General features: G+C 47.7%; 1 protein-coding gene across 5 annotated transcripts in view; it reads left to right on the top strand.

Annotated features, from left to right (window-relative positions):
• LOC148403137 (transcription factor COE3-like) overlaps positions 1–16305 on the top strand; it is a 30238-nt gene that overhangs the window by 1641 nt on the left and 12292 nt on the right. For all 5 annotated transcript variants that reach the window (XM_088383375.1, XM_088383363.1, XM_088383369.1 and 2 more), the window contains exons 2-8: positions 925–1081; positions 1175–1238; positions 1546–1601; positions 2727–2800; positions 4606–4674; positions 14938–15019; positions 15094–15211. In XM_088383375.1, the coding sequence (XP_088239501.1) occupies positions 925–1081; positions 1175–1238; positions 1546–1601; positions 2727–2800; positions 4606–4674; positions 14938–15019; positions 15094–15211 (620 nt within the window). The remainder of the gene's footprint in view (positions 1–924; positions 1082–1174; positions 1239–1545; positions 1602–2726; positions 2801–4605; positions 4675–14937; positions 15020–15093; positions 15212–16305) is intronic.

The raw sequence follows: 16305 nt of genomic DNA, 5'->3' as shown, positions 1-16305 counted from the left end.
CCCGGTCATGCTGCAATTAACCACTAATTACTCTTTGGACCACCACACACCTTTCGTTACACTCGTGTGTGTGTGTGTGTGTGTGTGTGTGTTTAACAAGACATTTGACATGGAGCCTGAATGAGATTGTCATCTTTGTTTCAATTGATTGTTGGCCTCCGTTTGAGTGTGTGCGCATATTTTGGAGCATTTAGTGTGTTTGAATTTATTTTTGGTTAAAAATGTTTTTCCTGCCGTTTCAACGTATTCTTTATTATTTTGTTGTTACAAATCATTTGTTGTGTTCAAACATTTGTTTTAATTGCTTTTATTGTGTTTGAATCCATTTTTTTGGTGCCCATGAACGAGTCACGATTTTGGTGTTTCGTTTCGCTTTTGAATCTCTCAAATTCATATTTATGACGCTTTTAAATTTCCAGTTTGGATGTTACCGGCTTGAAAAAGAGTTTGGCTGTGTCAAACCAAAATGAGGCTCATGTATGCTAACATTTACGCGTTTGGTGTTAGAAAATGAGAAAAATAATTCTGTTCATTCAGACGTCATTCCCAGATGAGTATCGTACTGCTAGCGTTTGTACTTTTGACAAACGTACTTTTGTCCGACAGCAATATAGCGCCACCTACTGCTGAGGAGGACTTAATCCATGTATTGAGTATTGCCGGCTGGTGTCGCAATCTCCCATTCCTACATTGGATTCAGTTTTTCTACAGAAAATGGGGAAGAAAATCTCAGAAAATAAATATTATATCATATTTGAAATAATATTTAATATTTTACATATGATTAATGAGATCTATTATTTAATATTTAGAGTTTTTTTTTTTAAATATTGGAAAATAAATCTGCCAGTCTTGATGGAATGGGAATTTTGCACATCACGGCAATGTATTTTTGACCATTGTTTTGATTTGTGTGTGTGTTAGCGGCGTGGGTCTGGCCCGGGCGCATTTTGAGAAGCAGCCGCCGTCCAACCTGAGGAAGTCCAACTTCTTCCATTTCGTCCTGGCGCTCTACGACCGCCAAGGGCAGCCCGTCGAGATCGAAAGGACGTCCTACCTCGACTTTGTCGAGAAAGACAAGGTGCGTGCCCTTTGCCGTTTTCTGCTTGTTACTTTCTTCTTGTGTTGGTATTGCATTGTGTGTTTGCTGACGTTGTGTTGTTATTGTATGCAGGAGTACAACGGTGAGAAAACCAACAACGGGATTCATTACAGGTTACAACTTCTCTACAGCAATGGTGAGCACGTCAACACACACGGGCACACACACACACACACACACACACACTTTGTAACGTGATAAAGTTCCCATTTTAGCGTTTGATAAAAATGAAGAGATGAACGTAACGCGCTAAACTTATCTCCCGACCGTCTGTCATCAAGTGGAAGCGCAAAAATATTGAGTAGCAAGGCTGCCTTTTCATATTTGGAGCAATCAAGTGAAATTCCCACAGCACGCCGTTTCATACGTTTCATTCAGAAATGGAAAACGAAGCCATGGAAGTATAAAAATGAGGTGTGTGTGTGTGTGTGTGTTTGCTGCAGGCATCAGGACGGAACAAGACCTCTACGTGCGCCTCATCGACTCCATGACCAAACAGGTGAGCGGCGAGCTGCATCTTCAACTTCTTAAAACACGTTTTTAAAAGTGGCTGATTGGTCCCTCCCGCTCAGGGTTGAAGGTCAAAGTGACGCAAAAAGAGAATTTCACTTGGCGGATTCTAACAGCAAACTCCATGTCAGATTTCTTGACTTGAAGTTCCGGCGGTCGGCATTAGCAGTTTTCGCCAGTCTCGATACCTAGCTTGGAAAGGCCACATGGTTATTTATCATCGGCTCCTCATTAAGCAATCATCATAACCTGCCTGACTCATTTTTATTGTGCTCATAAACTTGGAAGCTACTCACTGACACGCACGCACGCACACACACACACACGCACACCGACCGACGGTGCTGTCGGCATGTCAGCCATCGATTGTTGAAGTGGGCGACACAGCGGCCGCCGTGGAGCGGATCAATAATCTTCATGCGGCACTGCGCGACACGCTGGAGACACACGCTGGAGACACGCACGCACGCACGCACACACACATGCGCACACACCCGCTCCCGATGCTGACAGACAGGTCGGCTGGAGTCGCCAGCACCAATCGATGAAAGCCCCTCAGAACCCCCCGCCCCCCAAGTGAATACGCTTCATTGACTAGCTGTTAAACAACCTCTCGCTGTGTGTGTGTGTGTGTGTGTGTACTTGAGTGTACATACTAATGATATAAATACTGTACACAGTATTTTATATATATATATATTAATATATATATATATATATTATGTAATCAATGATTTTAATGACATTGAAAATTAATACAATATTTTGGAATGATAATGAAAAAAAAATGCAGAAACACATCAATGATGATTTTGCAGGAAATAGTTTGGTTTGTCAGATCTGTCCAAAAAAAAAAAAAAAAAAAAATCAGGAAAAAGTGGATTTTTTTGCAAATGTCACATTTTGAAAAAAGCTAAATAAATAATCAATCATGGCGGACCACACAAATTGGACACTGGTTTGATACCGAGAGGGTCACATTTAGTTAAGAGCTTATCAAAATAGATTCCTTCGTTTGATACCAAGATGTGGAACTTGTGTCCCCAGAAATGTCCTTCTTTTAAAAATGCTCGAGCTTTTCACAACTTTTCTTTCTTCCCGTCTTTATTTTCAGGCCATTTTGTATGAGGGACAAGACAAGAACCCGGAAATGTGTCGTGTTCTGCTCACGCACGAGATCATGTGCAGGTACCACCTTTCTTCGTGCTCGCTCTGTCTGTCTGCGTGTGTGTGTGTGTGCGTGCGTGTGTGCGTGCGTGCATGTGTGTGTGTCCGTGAGAGTGCGTGTGTGTGTGAGTGACAAACAGCAGCTGTCGTCTGTCTTTTTGTTGTCGACGCACCAATCAACACGTTTCCTCCGACTCGTTAATGCTCATTTACTGCTTCAGCACGAGAATTGCACACACACACATGCGCACGCACACACACACACACACCCACACACGTGTGCAACTCCTAGTTGCGATGTTGCGTGCAAAGTGAGTATGTCACCACGGCAACAGATGCTACAAAGCTCAACACTTGTGCAGGAGAGTCAGATGCTAACTTTGACCTCTGACCTCTGGCTGCCGTGCCAGCTGCAGGCTGAACCTCTGAGCGACCTGGTTCACCCCAGACACACACTGCAGCGTGCCCACACCTGGCCGAGTCCTGGTGGTCGTGAACAGGCTTTGCAAGTGTGTGTGTGTGTGTGTGTGTGTGTGTGTCACAAAATGTTTAAGTAGCATGCTAGATCAAGTTTAGGTCTTTTCGTAGACAGCCACGGTTAGAAGAGGACGTTTTGAAATGTGGATGACCTTCACAGCCAAAGCCCGTGCCAAGCGCGCGCGCGCGCACACACACACGCACGCACGCACGCGCACACACACACACACACACACACACACACACACACACACACACACACACACACACACACACGCTGGCGTCAGTCATTAGCGTGCTAGCAGCCCGAGGGGAAGCGTCATTAGCAAAGGCGGTGGACGGCACGCCAGGGTTTGTTTTGCTCTTTGGAAGACGAGGGAGACTCGACGGGGAGCCGAGGGGTGTCCCCGAGGGGGGGGGCTGGCACGGCTCCCGGGGTCCGACGTGTTGATGACACTTGAGCGGCACCCGCGGGTGCCCGTCGTAATTGGTCTCCTGGAACTTTGTGGAGTGGCGGCGGCCCGCACAAATCGGCGAGGTGCAATTTTGACCACATGAATGTTTCATGATGCCTTTGAGGACAGCGTGAAGCTCCTTCCGCATTACTCGTCAACAATTAGCCCGAGATGCTTTGTCGTTTTTCCCCAGGGGAGGCGCTATGTAATGATTGACTGACGTGCGGTGTGTTGCGAGTCATAAAGAAAAACCAAAAAAACGCATTTGGGGCAATAGCGGAGAGATCCGATAGATTGGAAGATTATGAAACTTCTCTTGGGACATTTTGACGTTGGGAAAAAAAAAAGAACAAAATATATTTCATATTTGTGGAACATTCCAAAAGTGTGCCGCTTACCCAAACTGCAGATCTTGAACCAGAAACGGAAAGCGTCAAAGTTGCAGTCTCGATTGCAGCGCACACACGCGAGCGTGTTGTGTGTTTGTGTGTGTGTGTGTGTGTGTGTGTGTGTGTGTGTGTGTGTTATTGGCACACTTGCTTGGGTTGGCGCGGGCACTCGGCTTGGCGTCTGTCCTGTGGCACGGCGGCGACGGATTTCTGGGCGCGGTCCAGATGTTGCTCACGTTTGTGTGCCACAATGTTGAAAGTAGACATACCATAATAATCCTTATATCAAAAACTATCATCTTCAAATATTTCATCCGAAATCAGTTTTTAAACAATTTTGTCATATTATCAAATATGCCAAGTATTATTTATCAGCATAACATTTTGCACAAATCTGATGAAATTTGGTTGGTTTGTGCATACATAAAATATATATTTTAGCTGAATGTGCGCTTTTGTTTTGTTGTCCGTTTCCATTTAACGTATGCGTGTCTTTCCTCCCCAGCCGATGCTGTGACAAAAAAAGCTGTGGGAATCGAAACGAGACGCCTTCTGACCCCGTCATCATCGACAGGTAGGACTCGCTTGCTTGATGTGTGTGCGTGCGTGCGTGCGCCTGCCTTCAAGCGGGAAATCCTAGAGTGTTTGATGATGTCACCATCGTGTCGCTAGTTTGGACTCGGCACACGTGTATTCAATTTGGAACGAGGCACGACTGTGGGTCGGCGTCGTGAGCTGCGATTACGAAAAAAAAACAAGAAAAAAACTGAACGGGAGCGGATGTTCGGCAAGGTCGCAAAGATTTCCTTGCCGGCGATCAGTCGTCCTTGGAGCTGGTGGCGGCGCCCGCGATTGGACGTGCGGGTGGGAGTCGATGACCTCACAGGAGGTCGGCGGCTCCGCGTTGGCTCGTTAGCGAGGTCCTGGAGAGTGGCCACGCGCGCGCGCACACACACTCTCTGTGGCTTTTTCCATTTGACACTTGATTGTCGCTCAGGTTGCACTTTTTGAATCAGACACTTTTTGAATGTTGCTCTTCCTATTTTATTTTCTCTTTTTTTGTTGTTTTAAAGGTACTGTGTGATATGAACAATAATGAAATATCTCGCAAAAGGCTATTACTGCCACAACACCAAAAAAAGTTTCACGTTTTCATGTGATAAATTTCACTTTGATTGTTCGCTAGTGGTGAGGAGGACTTTTGTGTCAATTTTATTTTTTAAATGTATGTGTTTTACTTATTTTTTATGCATTTATTTTTAGAGTTCCATTTTAATTTTTAATTATGTATGTATGTATGTATGTATGTATTTATGCCAACGCGTTGAAATCAGATGCGGGTATGCATCGGCCCGATAAAAGACCATTTGATGCGTCACTCAATAACGATGAGGTGCACTATGATTGAAGGAAGCTACCATAAGAAAGTGGAATCATTCTGTGCCATTACCATTTGATTGGACGGCCTTCCCTATATTTTCAAGCGCAACAGTTCCATTGAACGCGCTCGCTTCTCTTTCGGATTTTGCGATTCATGTTTCACCCAGCCTCCCAAAATGAGAAGAAGGTCGGACAACATTGGAGAAATAAGATAAGAATTATATAGACGGGGGGGAAAAAAAAAAACCCAAAATGGAGCCCAATTCAGGCGAGGAGAAGAGAGCAGATCAGGCCGTGTGCTTCATGTCTGTCAAGCGTGAGCATGTCCAGAAATTGGACCTTCATGCTATGGACACGCTCACCTGTGACATTGACACACAAAAGGATGACGCGCGCGCACACGCACGAGCGCCATTCAGGTCATGTGATGGTGATTTACAGCGACTGGTTGTTTCTCTGCATTTTAGTGGCTGTTAAGGAAGAAGGATTTATTAGGCGCACACACACACACGCACGCACGCCTGCACGGATAGGGCGTGTGCGTATAGTGAGCCATCATGCAAATGATATTGTAGCAGCTACAGTAAAGACATTTACGTGTTGTCAACTAAATCAATGTGATGCACACACACACACACACACACACATCAAGTCACGGCAATCGGATGTGGGCGCTGTGCTTTTCATAGCGTTGAAGATGAGCAATTAGCCGTGCGCGGGAGGTGGCAGTGCAAACATCAATTGAAGTCAAGTGTCACACATTAGCCATAAAAAGCTCCGCCCCCACTTTAATGCTCACGCCTTACATGGAGGTCACCACCCCCTGACGCACAAGCGCACACACAGGTTGTGGTGGTGGCTGCGCAGTGATGAAGCGCTAACCTTTGAACTCATCTTGTCTTTTTGTCTCCTCCTGCCTCTGGAGGAACATAAGCCCACCCCCAACCACCTCCTTGCTCGGAGCTCTACATACTAATGCTCGGTCTCTTGCTCGTTCGCTCACTCACTCAGGCTTACACGCACACACACACACACACACACACGCACACACACATGTTTGTAATAAGTGAAGTTTCCCAGAGGAACTGAGCGAGCGAACAAGAGAGAAAGGTCACAGGTCAACAGTCAGCTCTTGTTTTAGACTTGTGTTTACTTTGTCATATATGTGTGTGTGTGTGTGTGTGTGTGTGTGTGTGTGTGTGTGTGTGTGTGTGTGTGCGCATGTGCGCGCGTTAGCAGGCGCTGGGACTCATCAGGACTCGGGCTGGGTCGGGTGGGCGGGGCTTCCATCCATGTTAGGAATCAGCTGCTCGCTGACTTCCTGCTCACACTTAATTGGTCGCGGCAAACGTCCCGATTACATCACCACCTGCTGACTTCACAACTGCTGAGCTCAGCTGGAAACACGCACACGCACACACACACATGGCCCCAAGGAGTAGGGGATCATGGGAAAATTGGGAAAGCCCCTTCACTGACATCCCTTACCCTAAGCACCTTGTTCATTCCAACTGCTACACTCACACACACACGCACGCACGCACGCACACAAAAATTCGCAAATAACTATAGCACTATAATGCAGACACACAAACAAGCAGAGAAACACAAATACGCACATAGCAACACGCTCACACTGATATGCAAACACGCAAGATACAGCAACGCTCACAAAGTTGCACAAAATCCAAACAAACACTCGTTGACTTTTTTTTATCCCTGTCAAAACTTGTTTCGAGCTTGTCTTCGTCGTCGATTGCGTTCCATAAGGCCGCAATCTTTTTTTGCTAAAGGTGTGTGTGTGTGTGCGCGTGCATGCGTGCGCAAGTGTGTGAAATGTGAGGCAGGCATGCTGAGACAGAGAGCAGCATCGGCGAGCAGATGATGTGAGGGGGGGCAGGGGGCGTGCAGGGTGCAAATGAGATAGTTGGTGGTGGTGGTGGTGGGGGGGGGGCCCGGGACATAAGGGAGGACGATGAAGATGAAGATGATGATGATGGTGAGGAAGGAAGGAAGAGACACAAAGACAGTATTGATTTCTATATAAAGACAAAGGCTGACGACGAGGGGGGGCGGACACGTCTGGATGTTGGCTTAGCATGTTGTTAGCAGCCTCGTTGACCTGTCGCTGGCGCGCGCGCACACGAGTGGGCTCAAACATTTGGATGTCGAAACGCTCAAAGAGGAAGAGCACGAGTCGCGGCCCCCGTAAAGCGGCGCTAGCAGGCGGCATCTGGCTAGGGAGGGAGGCGACGCTTTACTGGCCAAGCCCGCCCGACGCAGATGGCGGCCAACGTGGAGGTCACGTGACTGGCATGCCGTGCCGCGTGCACGGCAACATCACGATCGTGCCATGCTACGTTTAAGGGCGTCGTGAGATTGTCCAGGCGGATGGATGCCGCTAGTAAAAAGCTAATAGCCAAGTGCACGCACACACACACACACACACACGGATGACAGCTGCTTTAGAAAAAGAAAAGTCTCATTTAAAAGGAAGTTGATAATGATGTTGCACGGGCGAATTGGCTCACCATGTTTGTTATTTTGACGTCTTCCACGCGTGTTCCGTGTTTGTGTCGGGACATACTCGTGCTCGTTTCCTTCTGCTGCTTTCGTTAATGTTTTCTATCTTGTTTAATTGCATCCGTTTATTGTTGTTGTTTTAAAATATTTCTTTGGTTTGATTTGATTTTTGTTGGATTCTTGCGAGCACTTTCCTTGTTTGTCCACTTATTTAATTTCGAGTTCTTGTTGGCTTCCTGACATACTGGATTTAGGTTCCTGAAGCCACTTCTGCTAGCTTCCTTCCTTCTATGCTTCCTTATGCTTAAGCCTTCTTGCTTGTTGGAATTCTCGCATGCTTTTTTTGCTTCCTTGTATGCTTCCTAATTTTCCTTCCTTCCTTCCATACTCCCTCCCTATCACTCCTCCTTCCATACTCCCTCCCTATCACTCCCTCCCTTCCTTCCTTCCTTCTTTGTTTCCTTGTTTTGGGTTTCATGAAATGGTTCATTCCATACTTGGTTTCCTTCTAGCCACTTGGTCTATTTTTGCTGTTTGGTTCTTTCCACAAGTTTGGTTCCTGGGTTTGGTTTCTTCTCATTTTCTTTCCACATGTTGTCTTGATTTTTGTATTTGCTCCCCTGCTTGGTTTGTGTCACACTTGCTTAATTCCTGCTTTGTTTAAATTTGCTTTAGGGGTTCCTAGTTTGCTTCCTCACTTACCTTTTTGGATCTCCTGGTGATTTATTGTTCAGTTTTGTGTGGATTTCTTTGGCTCCTTGACCGTGTTGATTTTGAATGCATGTGTGTGTGTGAGCGGCTGTCATGTTGTTATTGTAGTTGAAAAAAAAGTGTATTTTGCGGGAATATTGTTTTTTTTTTTTTTTTGGTGTGTGGAATGGTAAATGGACTTTTCAAGGTGAACGTCTTATTCCAGCAGTAGCTTGACAAATTAATTTCAGGGAGGAGAACGGGGCGCTTCTGAAGGGGGGGGGGGGGTTAGGGTTATTTCTTTATTTTTTTCCATTTGTGTTGCCGGGCGTTTTTGTGATAGTGAGGAATGAGCTCGGCCAGCTAGCCAACGTTGACGCGGACGTCGGTTCATGCCCGACGCTCGTAACCAATCGCGTCGCAAGTGTAGCTAGCGCACAAAGAAGCGCCTGGATTCTCACCATTCAACAAACATTCTGAATATTTCGCGGCTATATTCCAAATCTTTATTGCGAACATTTCTTTTCTCAACACGCACACGCGTGCTCACGCGGGCGCAGTTTGACTTTATGAAGATTCCTTGATGAGCACGCCGAGCGTCCTGTGTGGCTCGTCCGCGTCCATCTGTGCCGCAAAGCTCCTCCTCTTCCTCTTCTCGTCTTTTTCTTTCCCCTTCTCCTCCTCTTCCTCACAGTCATGCGTATGTGTTGGTTAGCAGGTGTTCTTTTAAGGCCTAGTGTGTGCGCGTGTGTATGTGTGTGTGTGTGCATGTAATGTCGCCCCAGAGTCCGCTTTAGGCCGCCGCCGCCATCCAAGCGAAGACACCACTCTGCCAAAAGACCCCCCCACCCCACCCTTTGTGAGTCCAGTGGGCCTGGGGGTGCGCCCCGCCCCTCCCCTCCCCTCCCTCCTCCACTTCCTGCCTCTTAAACAGTCTGAAGTCACACTGACCTTCAAAGTGTGACATCACTGAAGTCGCAGGACGCCTGGCTGCGACTGAAACCTGCCGCGACCGTTTGTTGGTGTCAGCATTGACCAGTCATTACCTGGCAAATTCATTAGCCATTGCTAAACCTGCCCTGCAGATGATGCTCTTTTCAGCTAATGTGCTAACGGGCTAACATGTTAGCGGCTAACAGGTGCAGCGAACCAGTGCTTAATGATGAGGCTGTGCAAGAGAAAGTGGAATAGTGATTCTGCACGATGGTGTGTGTGTGTGTGTGTGTGTGTGTGTGTGCGTGTGTTTGTGTGTGTGTGGGGGGGGTTATCCTATTTTAGCTTAGTGTACGTGCGGCGTCTCACTAATCACGCTTTCTAATCCCACCTGTCAAACGCTCCAATCAAAGAGCGTGATGCTCCGCCACCCTTTAACCGGCTAATCTCAATGCCACTGGAGGATTCTGGGAAAAAAAAAAAAGAACAGTCTGCCCCCCCCTCCATTCACCGCGCCCCTCCTTGCCCCCCCGCCCTTCCCAACTCCAGCCCCCCCCCCCTCCCCTTGGACGTTCACCGTCCGCTCAAATCAAGAGCAGCCGGGGGCTCCGGGCCACCTAGTTGGGAGCGCAGGTGTGTGTCTGTGTGTGCGTGTGAACACTAGCATCGATCCATCGACCGATCCCCCTACTCCCCCCCCACCCCACCTGTGCTCGCAGGCTTAAGTGTTATTTAGTCGTCAGTCATTAATGAACACACTCACGCCTTGCGGCTGTCCATCACCCTTGCGCGCTCACGCACGCACGCACGCACGCACGCACGCTCACGCACGCACGCTCACACTTAATGCGAGCGAGTCTGCAAAAAAGGTGTGGAAGTCAGCCGAGGTGCACTTCCTGTGAGGCGTCTCTGCTTCCTGTCACCAAACACTCACTTGGTCAGCACACACACGCATGCACATGCGCAGGCACAAACTCATTCGTATACATACAATCTCACACAGCAGCACACATATACATATATTGTATACACACCTGTAAATTCACACAAACACACACACACACGTGTAAACACATCCACACTTGATCTCTTACACATATAAACGCTTATTTGGTGACATGAGGAGCTGTGATGTCGTTGTGTATTTTAAACATACAACAAAGCCTGTGTGTGTATGTGTGTGTGTGTGTGTGTGTGTGTGTGTGAGTCTGCCCTGGGTTCTAATAGTTTAGATTTAAAAAAAAAAAAAAAAAGTAGTGTTTGTGGAGTGCTGAGGAGACGTGGCCATTGCAAAGGAGGGACGGACGGACGAGCGAAGCGTTGCTCAACATGTGCTGTTGATTTGAAGAGCGGCCAGCAGGAAGTGCAGGCTGGGACTTTGCGGCCGGCTCTGCGTGTTCCGATGTTGCCGTCTCACAACCCCCCGGAAGACCTCCCGAACCCCGAAGACCCCCGCTGGCTAGCCGCCTCTCACTTCCTGTCATGTGGTCATCAGGGAAACATCAGCAAATGCTTGGCACCAACCTTTAGAAGACGCCTTGACGCTCTCAATTCTAGAATTATTTGGGGGGAAATCTCACGCAAATTTTAACACCACCAATGTGTGTGTGAGTGTGCTTAGCGAGGGGGGGGTTGGTTGTTTTTGGGCTCCGCTGGCGTGCCGACGCCTTGGCAGCACTTTTTCTGTTTTGTCAGGAGTGTCGTCACCTGTGGAACGGTGAAAACGCCTTGGTAACAATTGCTGGGTTACCATGGCAACCCATCTGCCAGAACGCGTGTGCGTGTGCGTGCGTGCGCGCGCGCGTGTGTGTCTTGCAACGCTTCCATCCCTGTTCTGTCGCAATGACCCTCGGCCGCCACGTGGACAAACGGTGCACATCAAAACAAACAATGGATTGGTCGCCAGTCCTTTTAACATTAGTCACAGGTGCGAGGTCGGAACTGCACCTTTGGCGGTGTCCCCTCCACGTAACACCTCCGCTCAGCTCAGGTGCGTGTGCTGACGCCGCGGCGCCACCAACCGCCGGCGCGACCGGAACGGCGAGGAAAGCAAAAAAAAAAAACTGTGACGGGAAGCCGCCTCCCATCCGGCGACCGATGGCGTCGTCGCGTGTGTGCTCGTTGAACAAAGTGCTAACATGTTGTCACCCGCTCGAGCATATGGCGAGCGCTTCCAAATGAAGACAACGGGCATACATTTGCATCCCTGATGCCGCCGTTGAATATGCAAACGAGGCTCACGTGACATAAGGCGTGACCTCGGAAAGGAGCGGTCGTCGGGCCACCAATGCAGGAAGTGGCGCCGCCGTGATGGCCACGTGTCGTGTCGCCCCGCAACTTGAAGCCGATCCAAAATGGCTCCCATGCGGTCCAAGGTCGGGCCAGATGGCGGCGGCCGGCGTCAACCTTGACGCTGACCGCCGGTCCCCACGCCGCCGCCGCCGCCGCCGCCACGGCAACACACCTCACTACACGAATGCGGCATCGCACGGCGCCAAGCAGATGGACGGAAGCAGAGAGCGTTAAAAAGCTCCAATGTGCTGAGAAAACACACACGCTGCAAAAAAACTCTCACCAATTTGCGCTTGGACCAACTTGCTGTGTGCACGCGTGCGTTCATGTGTGTTGTGTTGAGTTGACGCCGCTTCAAAGGAGAGTAAATTACATTTAATGTGTAATCTTTGCATCATTATTCCTTCTCTTTATCAGGAACCAATCAACTGCATGCGTGCGTGCGTGCGTGTAAATGTAAATGCGCCGTTCGATGATGAAATGTCGGCGGAGGTCCGCGCGGGCCGCCTGCAGGGAAGGAAGTGGATCGAAGAGCGATGGATGAGTGTGGAATTGAACCGCATCTATTTCAAGCTGACGAGAAAGATGACGACGACGATGATGATGATGACGACGATGATGATGAAGACGTCAACAGTGGTGTGCTGAACACCTGAACAGCTCATTTATGACGTCATCAATTTGGAATGTAGCTCCGAGCAAGTTGGATTACGCAGTTGTCACGAGTTGAGTGGCGGCCATCTTGAATCCTACCCAAGTGCCTACGAGCACCTGTGCTACAAACTAGCACTATTAGCGTTAGCATTTGACCTCCTCTCACCTGATGACGTCACACGTTTGTAGGGTACCCTTCATCGTTCGCTCATCCGATGATGTCATCAAGTGCTCCACACAAACTTGAGTGGCGGCCATCTTGAATCTTACCCAAGTGCCAAATAGGACTCGTGCTACAAACTAGCGCCATTGGCCTTAGCGCTTCTCTCATCTGATGACATCACACATTCGCCCTTTGTCATCCGCTCAGCGACGATGTCATCAAGAGGTCCACACAAGCATTTCATCACAGACTTAGTCTCGACATTGCACATTTGAACTTGTTGCGCAGTCCAGCACACTGCAAGAAAACATGGAAAAAACGCACACTACAGCTCCCAGCATCTCGTGGGGCTGCTGCAGGTGTTCTGGGAGGAGCGGGAACATTTTTCTACTGGAACCGCTCAACTTGCGGCCGGCTGCCGACGAATAATGACAACAGCAGACCTCTGTGTGTGTGTGTGTGCGTGTGTGCGCGTGTGTGTGTGTGTTCATGCATATTGTGTGTGCATGCGTGTGTGTTCATGCATATTGTGTGTGTGTGTGGGTGTACATGTCTTGGCTGCATGGGGCTTTTTTTTTTTTTTTTTTCATGAAATGTTTTTCCCCCATTTTACAATCCAACTCTGGCTTCCACCTCATTGTAATGTGTCGCACACACACACACACACACGCACGCACAAAAAAATCCTTGTGCGCTTCTGTGGCTAATGAAATCAATTCTGTGATTTTTACCCGCCTCCACTTCCTGTCCCGATGTTGAGAACTTTAAGTCTGACCCACGTACGCGAGTGAGGGATACACATGCACACAACAACACTCGCGCGCGCACGCACGCGCAATAACACACGCCGAAATAGACCCACCCAGATACTGGCGCGCACACGCCGTCACGTCTTGTTGTGCATGCGGCGACCTGCAGAGCGGCGCCACTCAAGCTATCAGACGGAACCAATCTGAGAATTCTTTGAGGTTGCGTTCGCGGAGAGCGGCGATATTCTTGTGTGTGCGTCTTTTTGGAGGGCTGGGCTGGGCTGGGCTGGGCTGGGCTGGGCTGGGCTGGGCTGGGTCAATTGTGTTTTAGCGTCTCATCAAATATTGACTTTGATTGTCCACGCTGGTGGAAGTGGAGCCCCTTGTCATTTTCACATCTTGCCTGCTGAATTATTGATGATGTGTAGCTGAGCCAACAAACACGTGTTACACACACAGACGCATGAGCATGATCATGACCATGACGTGCGTGTGTGCCACGACGCTCTACATTGCTTCTAATTAGCAGCACAGCCAATGGACTTATTATCTAACATGGCCGCCATGTCAATAGTCCACTTGACTCCACGTAATTATCCCACCTCCTTCGTTTTGCGTGTGTTAACGTACAAACAAACTACTTTTCTTTGCATGGCGCAGACTTTGTTGAGGTTGTTGAGCGCGACGGATGGTTTGTCACCGTTTGGCCGCCCGCCGCTAAAGCGACTGTGACGCTAAGCTAGCATCACGCTCACATGTTATCATTGTGGAAAGATGAAATATACTCCACGCATTTTTTAGTATTGATTTTACTCTGCTGCAGCTGCCACACATACGTGTGCGTGTGTGTGTGTTGTAATCCGAATCCAATCTAATTGTTTCCCATCATGCAGCGGGTGTGGTGGGCATCATGACATCATGCCCCCCTCCTCCAGCTTTTTATCGAAGTGTGTGTGTGTGTGCCAACACACACTCTGTAATGCAGCGCTGCGTGTATTCCTTTCATTGCTCACTAATTACTTTGTATTGATTAAAGGGGTGAGAACACCATATTAAACTATGTTGAGCGGTATGTATGGCGGAGATAAAGTCTTGTAAAATGACTATTTGGATTTTTTTGTCTTTATTTTCTTTTTTTTGTACTTTATTTACAATCCGTTCACTGGTGTTACAACATAGATAAAGTCTTGTAGAATCGCTATCTAGGAATTTTTTTATGTATTTGATTTGATTTATTTTACGAACCGTTCACTGACAAAATTGATAAGGTCTTGTAGAATCATTATTTAGGAGTTCTATCTTTATTTTTTTCAAATTTGCTTTACATACAATCCGCTCACTGATGTTGCGACATAGATAAGGTCTTGTAGAATCACTAGGAACTTCTATATATCAACACACATGTTTCCTGTGACTGATTCACTGAGCTATTGTGTTTTTTCTTGTGTTGCAGGTTCTTCCTGAAGTTCTTCCTCAAATGCAATCAGAACTGTTTAAAAAACGCAGGCAATCCGAGAGACATGAGGCGCTTCCAGGTCAGCCGCTAATCGCTCACCGCTACCATGTTGCTTCAAAAGCTGACGGACTCTTGTCGCTGGTGCGCACGCAGGTGGTGGTGTCGACCACGGTCAACGTGGACGGTCACGTGCTCTCCGTCTCCGACAACATGTTTGTCCACAATAACTCCAAACATGGCCGCCGCGCACGCCGCCTGGACCCCTCTGAAGGTAGGACCGTGTTCTGGCTTATGTCATGAACTGACGGTCAAATTTTATTTTGGTGGCGCATGTCTTCTTTACCTTTGCTTAAGTAAGGAATTTCAATTGGTACTTTTACCAGCCTTTTTTTTTTTTTTTTTTTTTTTAATGCTATGTGTACCGTATTTTCTAGACTATAAGTTGCTCCGGAGTATAGGTCGCACCAGCCATAAAATGCATAATAAAGAAGAAAAAGACATATAAGTCGCATTTTGGGAAGAACTTTATTTGATCAAATCCAACACCAAGAACAGACATGTCATCTTGAAAGGCAGTTTAAAATAGAATAGGCAACAAGAGGCTGAACGCTACGGTATGCTATGTTAGCATTACGTTAGCGTAACGTTAGCATTGCTAACGTTACATAAACACATAAACAAGGAACTAAAAACGTGTGTGACGTACCATATTAAGAGTTATTCAAATGACTATTGCATAAATGACATGCTAAAAAGTTCATTGAACCTGACAGTTTCTGTCAGGAAAAGCTACCAAGGTAAGACCCTACAACTTGTCTGAACAAAAGAATACCATGGCTGTCACAAATGAAGACATAACAAATGCAATCCAACTGATATAATAATGTGTGAATAATTTCACACATAAGTCGCTCCTGAGTACAAGTCGCACCCCCGGCCAAACTATGAAAAAAACTGCGACTTGTAGTCCGGAAAATATGGTAATTGTAGTCGTATTTTTGTGCCACAGGCGAAGCTTTTGATAGAGACTTTTTTTGCCCACGCTGCACCTTTAAATCTGACGGCTGTGCCAATCTCTTAAGTGGGTCGTGAAAAGAAGATTTTTCTTTTTCAAACACAGAAACATCCAAGCAAACGACTAAGACGGTGGCGGAGAAGATGAATAAAATGTTGTCGGAGCAAAACTTTGCCTCCGTCTTATCGGAGTAAAACAAGCCCCCGTTCGTTCACTTAGGCCCCCTGGACAACTCCCACCCGTCTGGGACGCGTTGCAAAGTCAAAGAATCCCTCCCGGAGTCAGCCATCAAAGTGGCGTGCGGTGGCGGCGGCGGCGGCGGCGGCGTGCTCCCAGCTGACGTCCTGGCT

Source organism: Syngnathus floridae, chromosome 1 (assembly GCF_059516105.1).
Source record: "Syngnathus floridae isolate MCC-2025c chromosome 1, RoL_Sflo_1.0, whole genome shotgun sequence".
NCBI lineage: Eukaryota > Metazoa > Chordata > Actinopteri > Syngnathiformes > Syngnathidae > Syngnathus > Syngnathus floridae.
The sequence above is the reverse complement of the archived record's forward strand: the minus strand, read 5'-3'. Positions and strand labels throughout refer to the sequence as shown.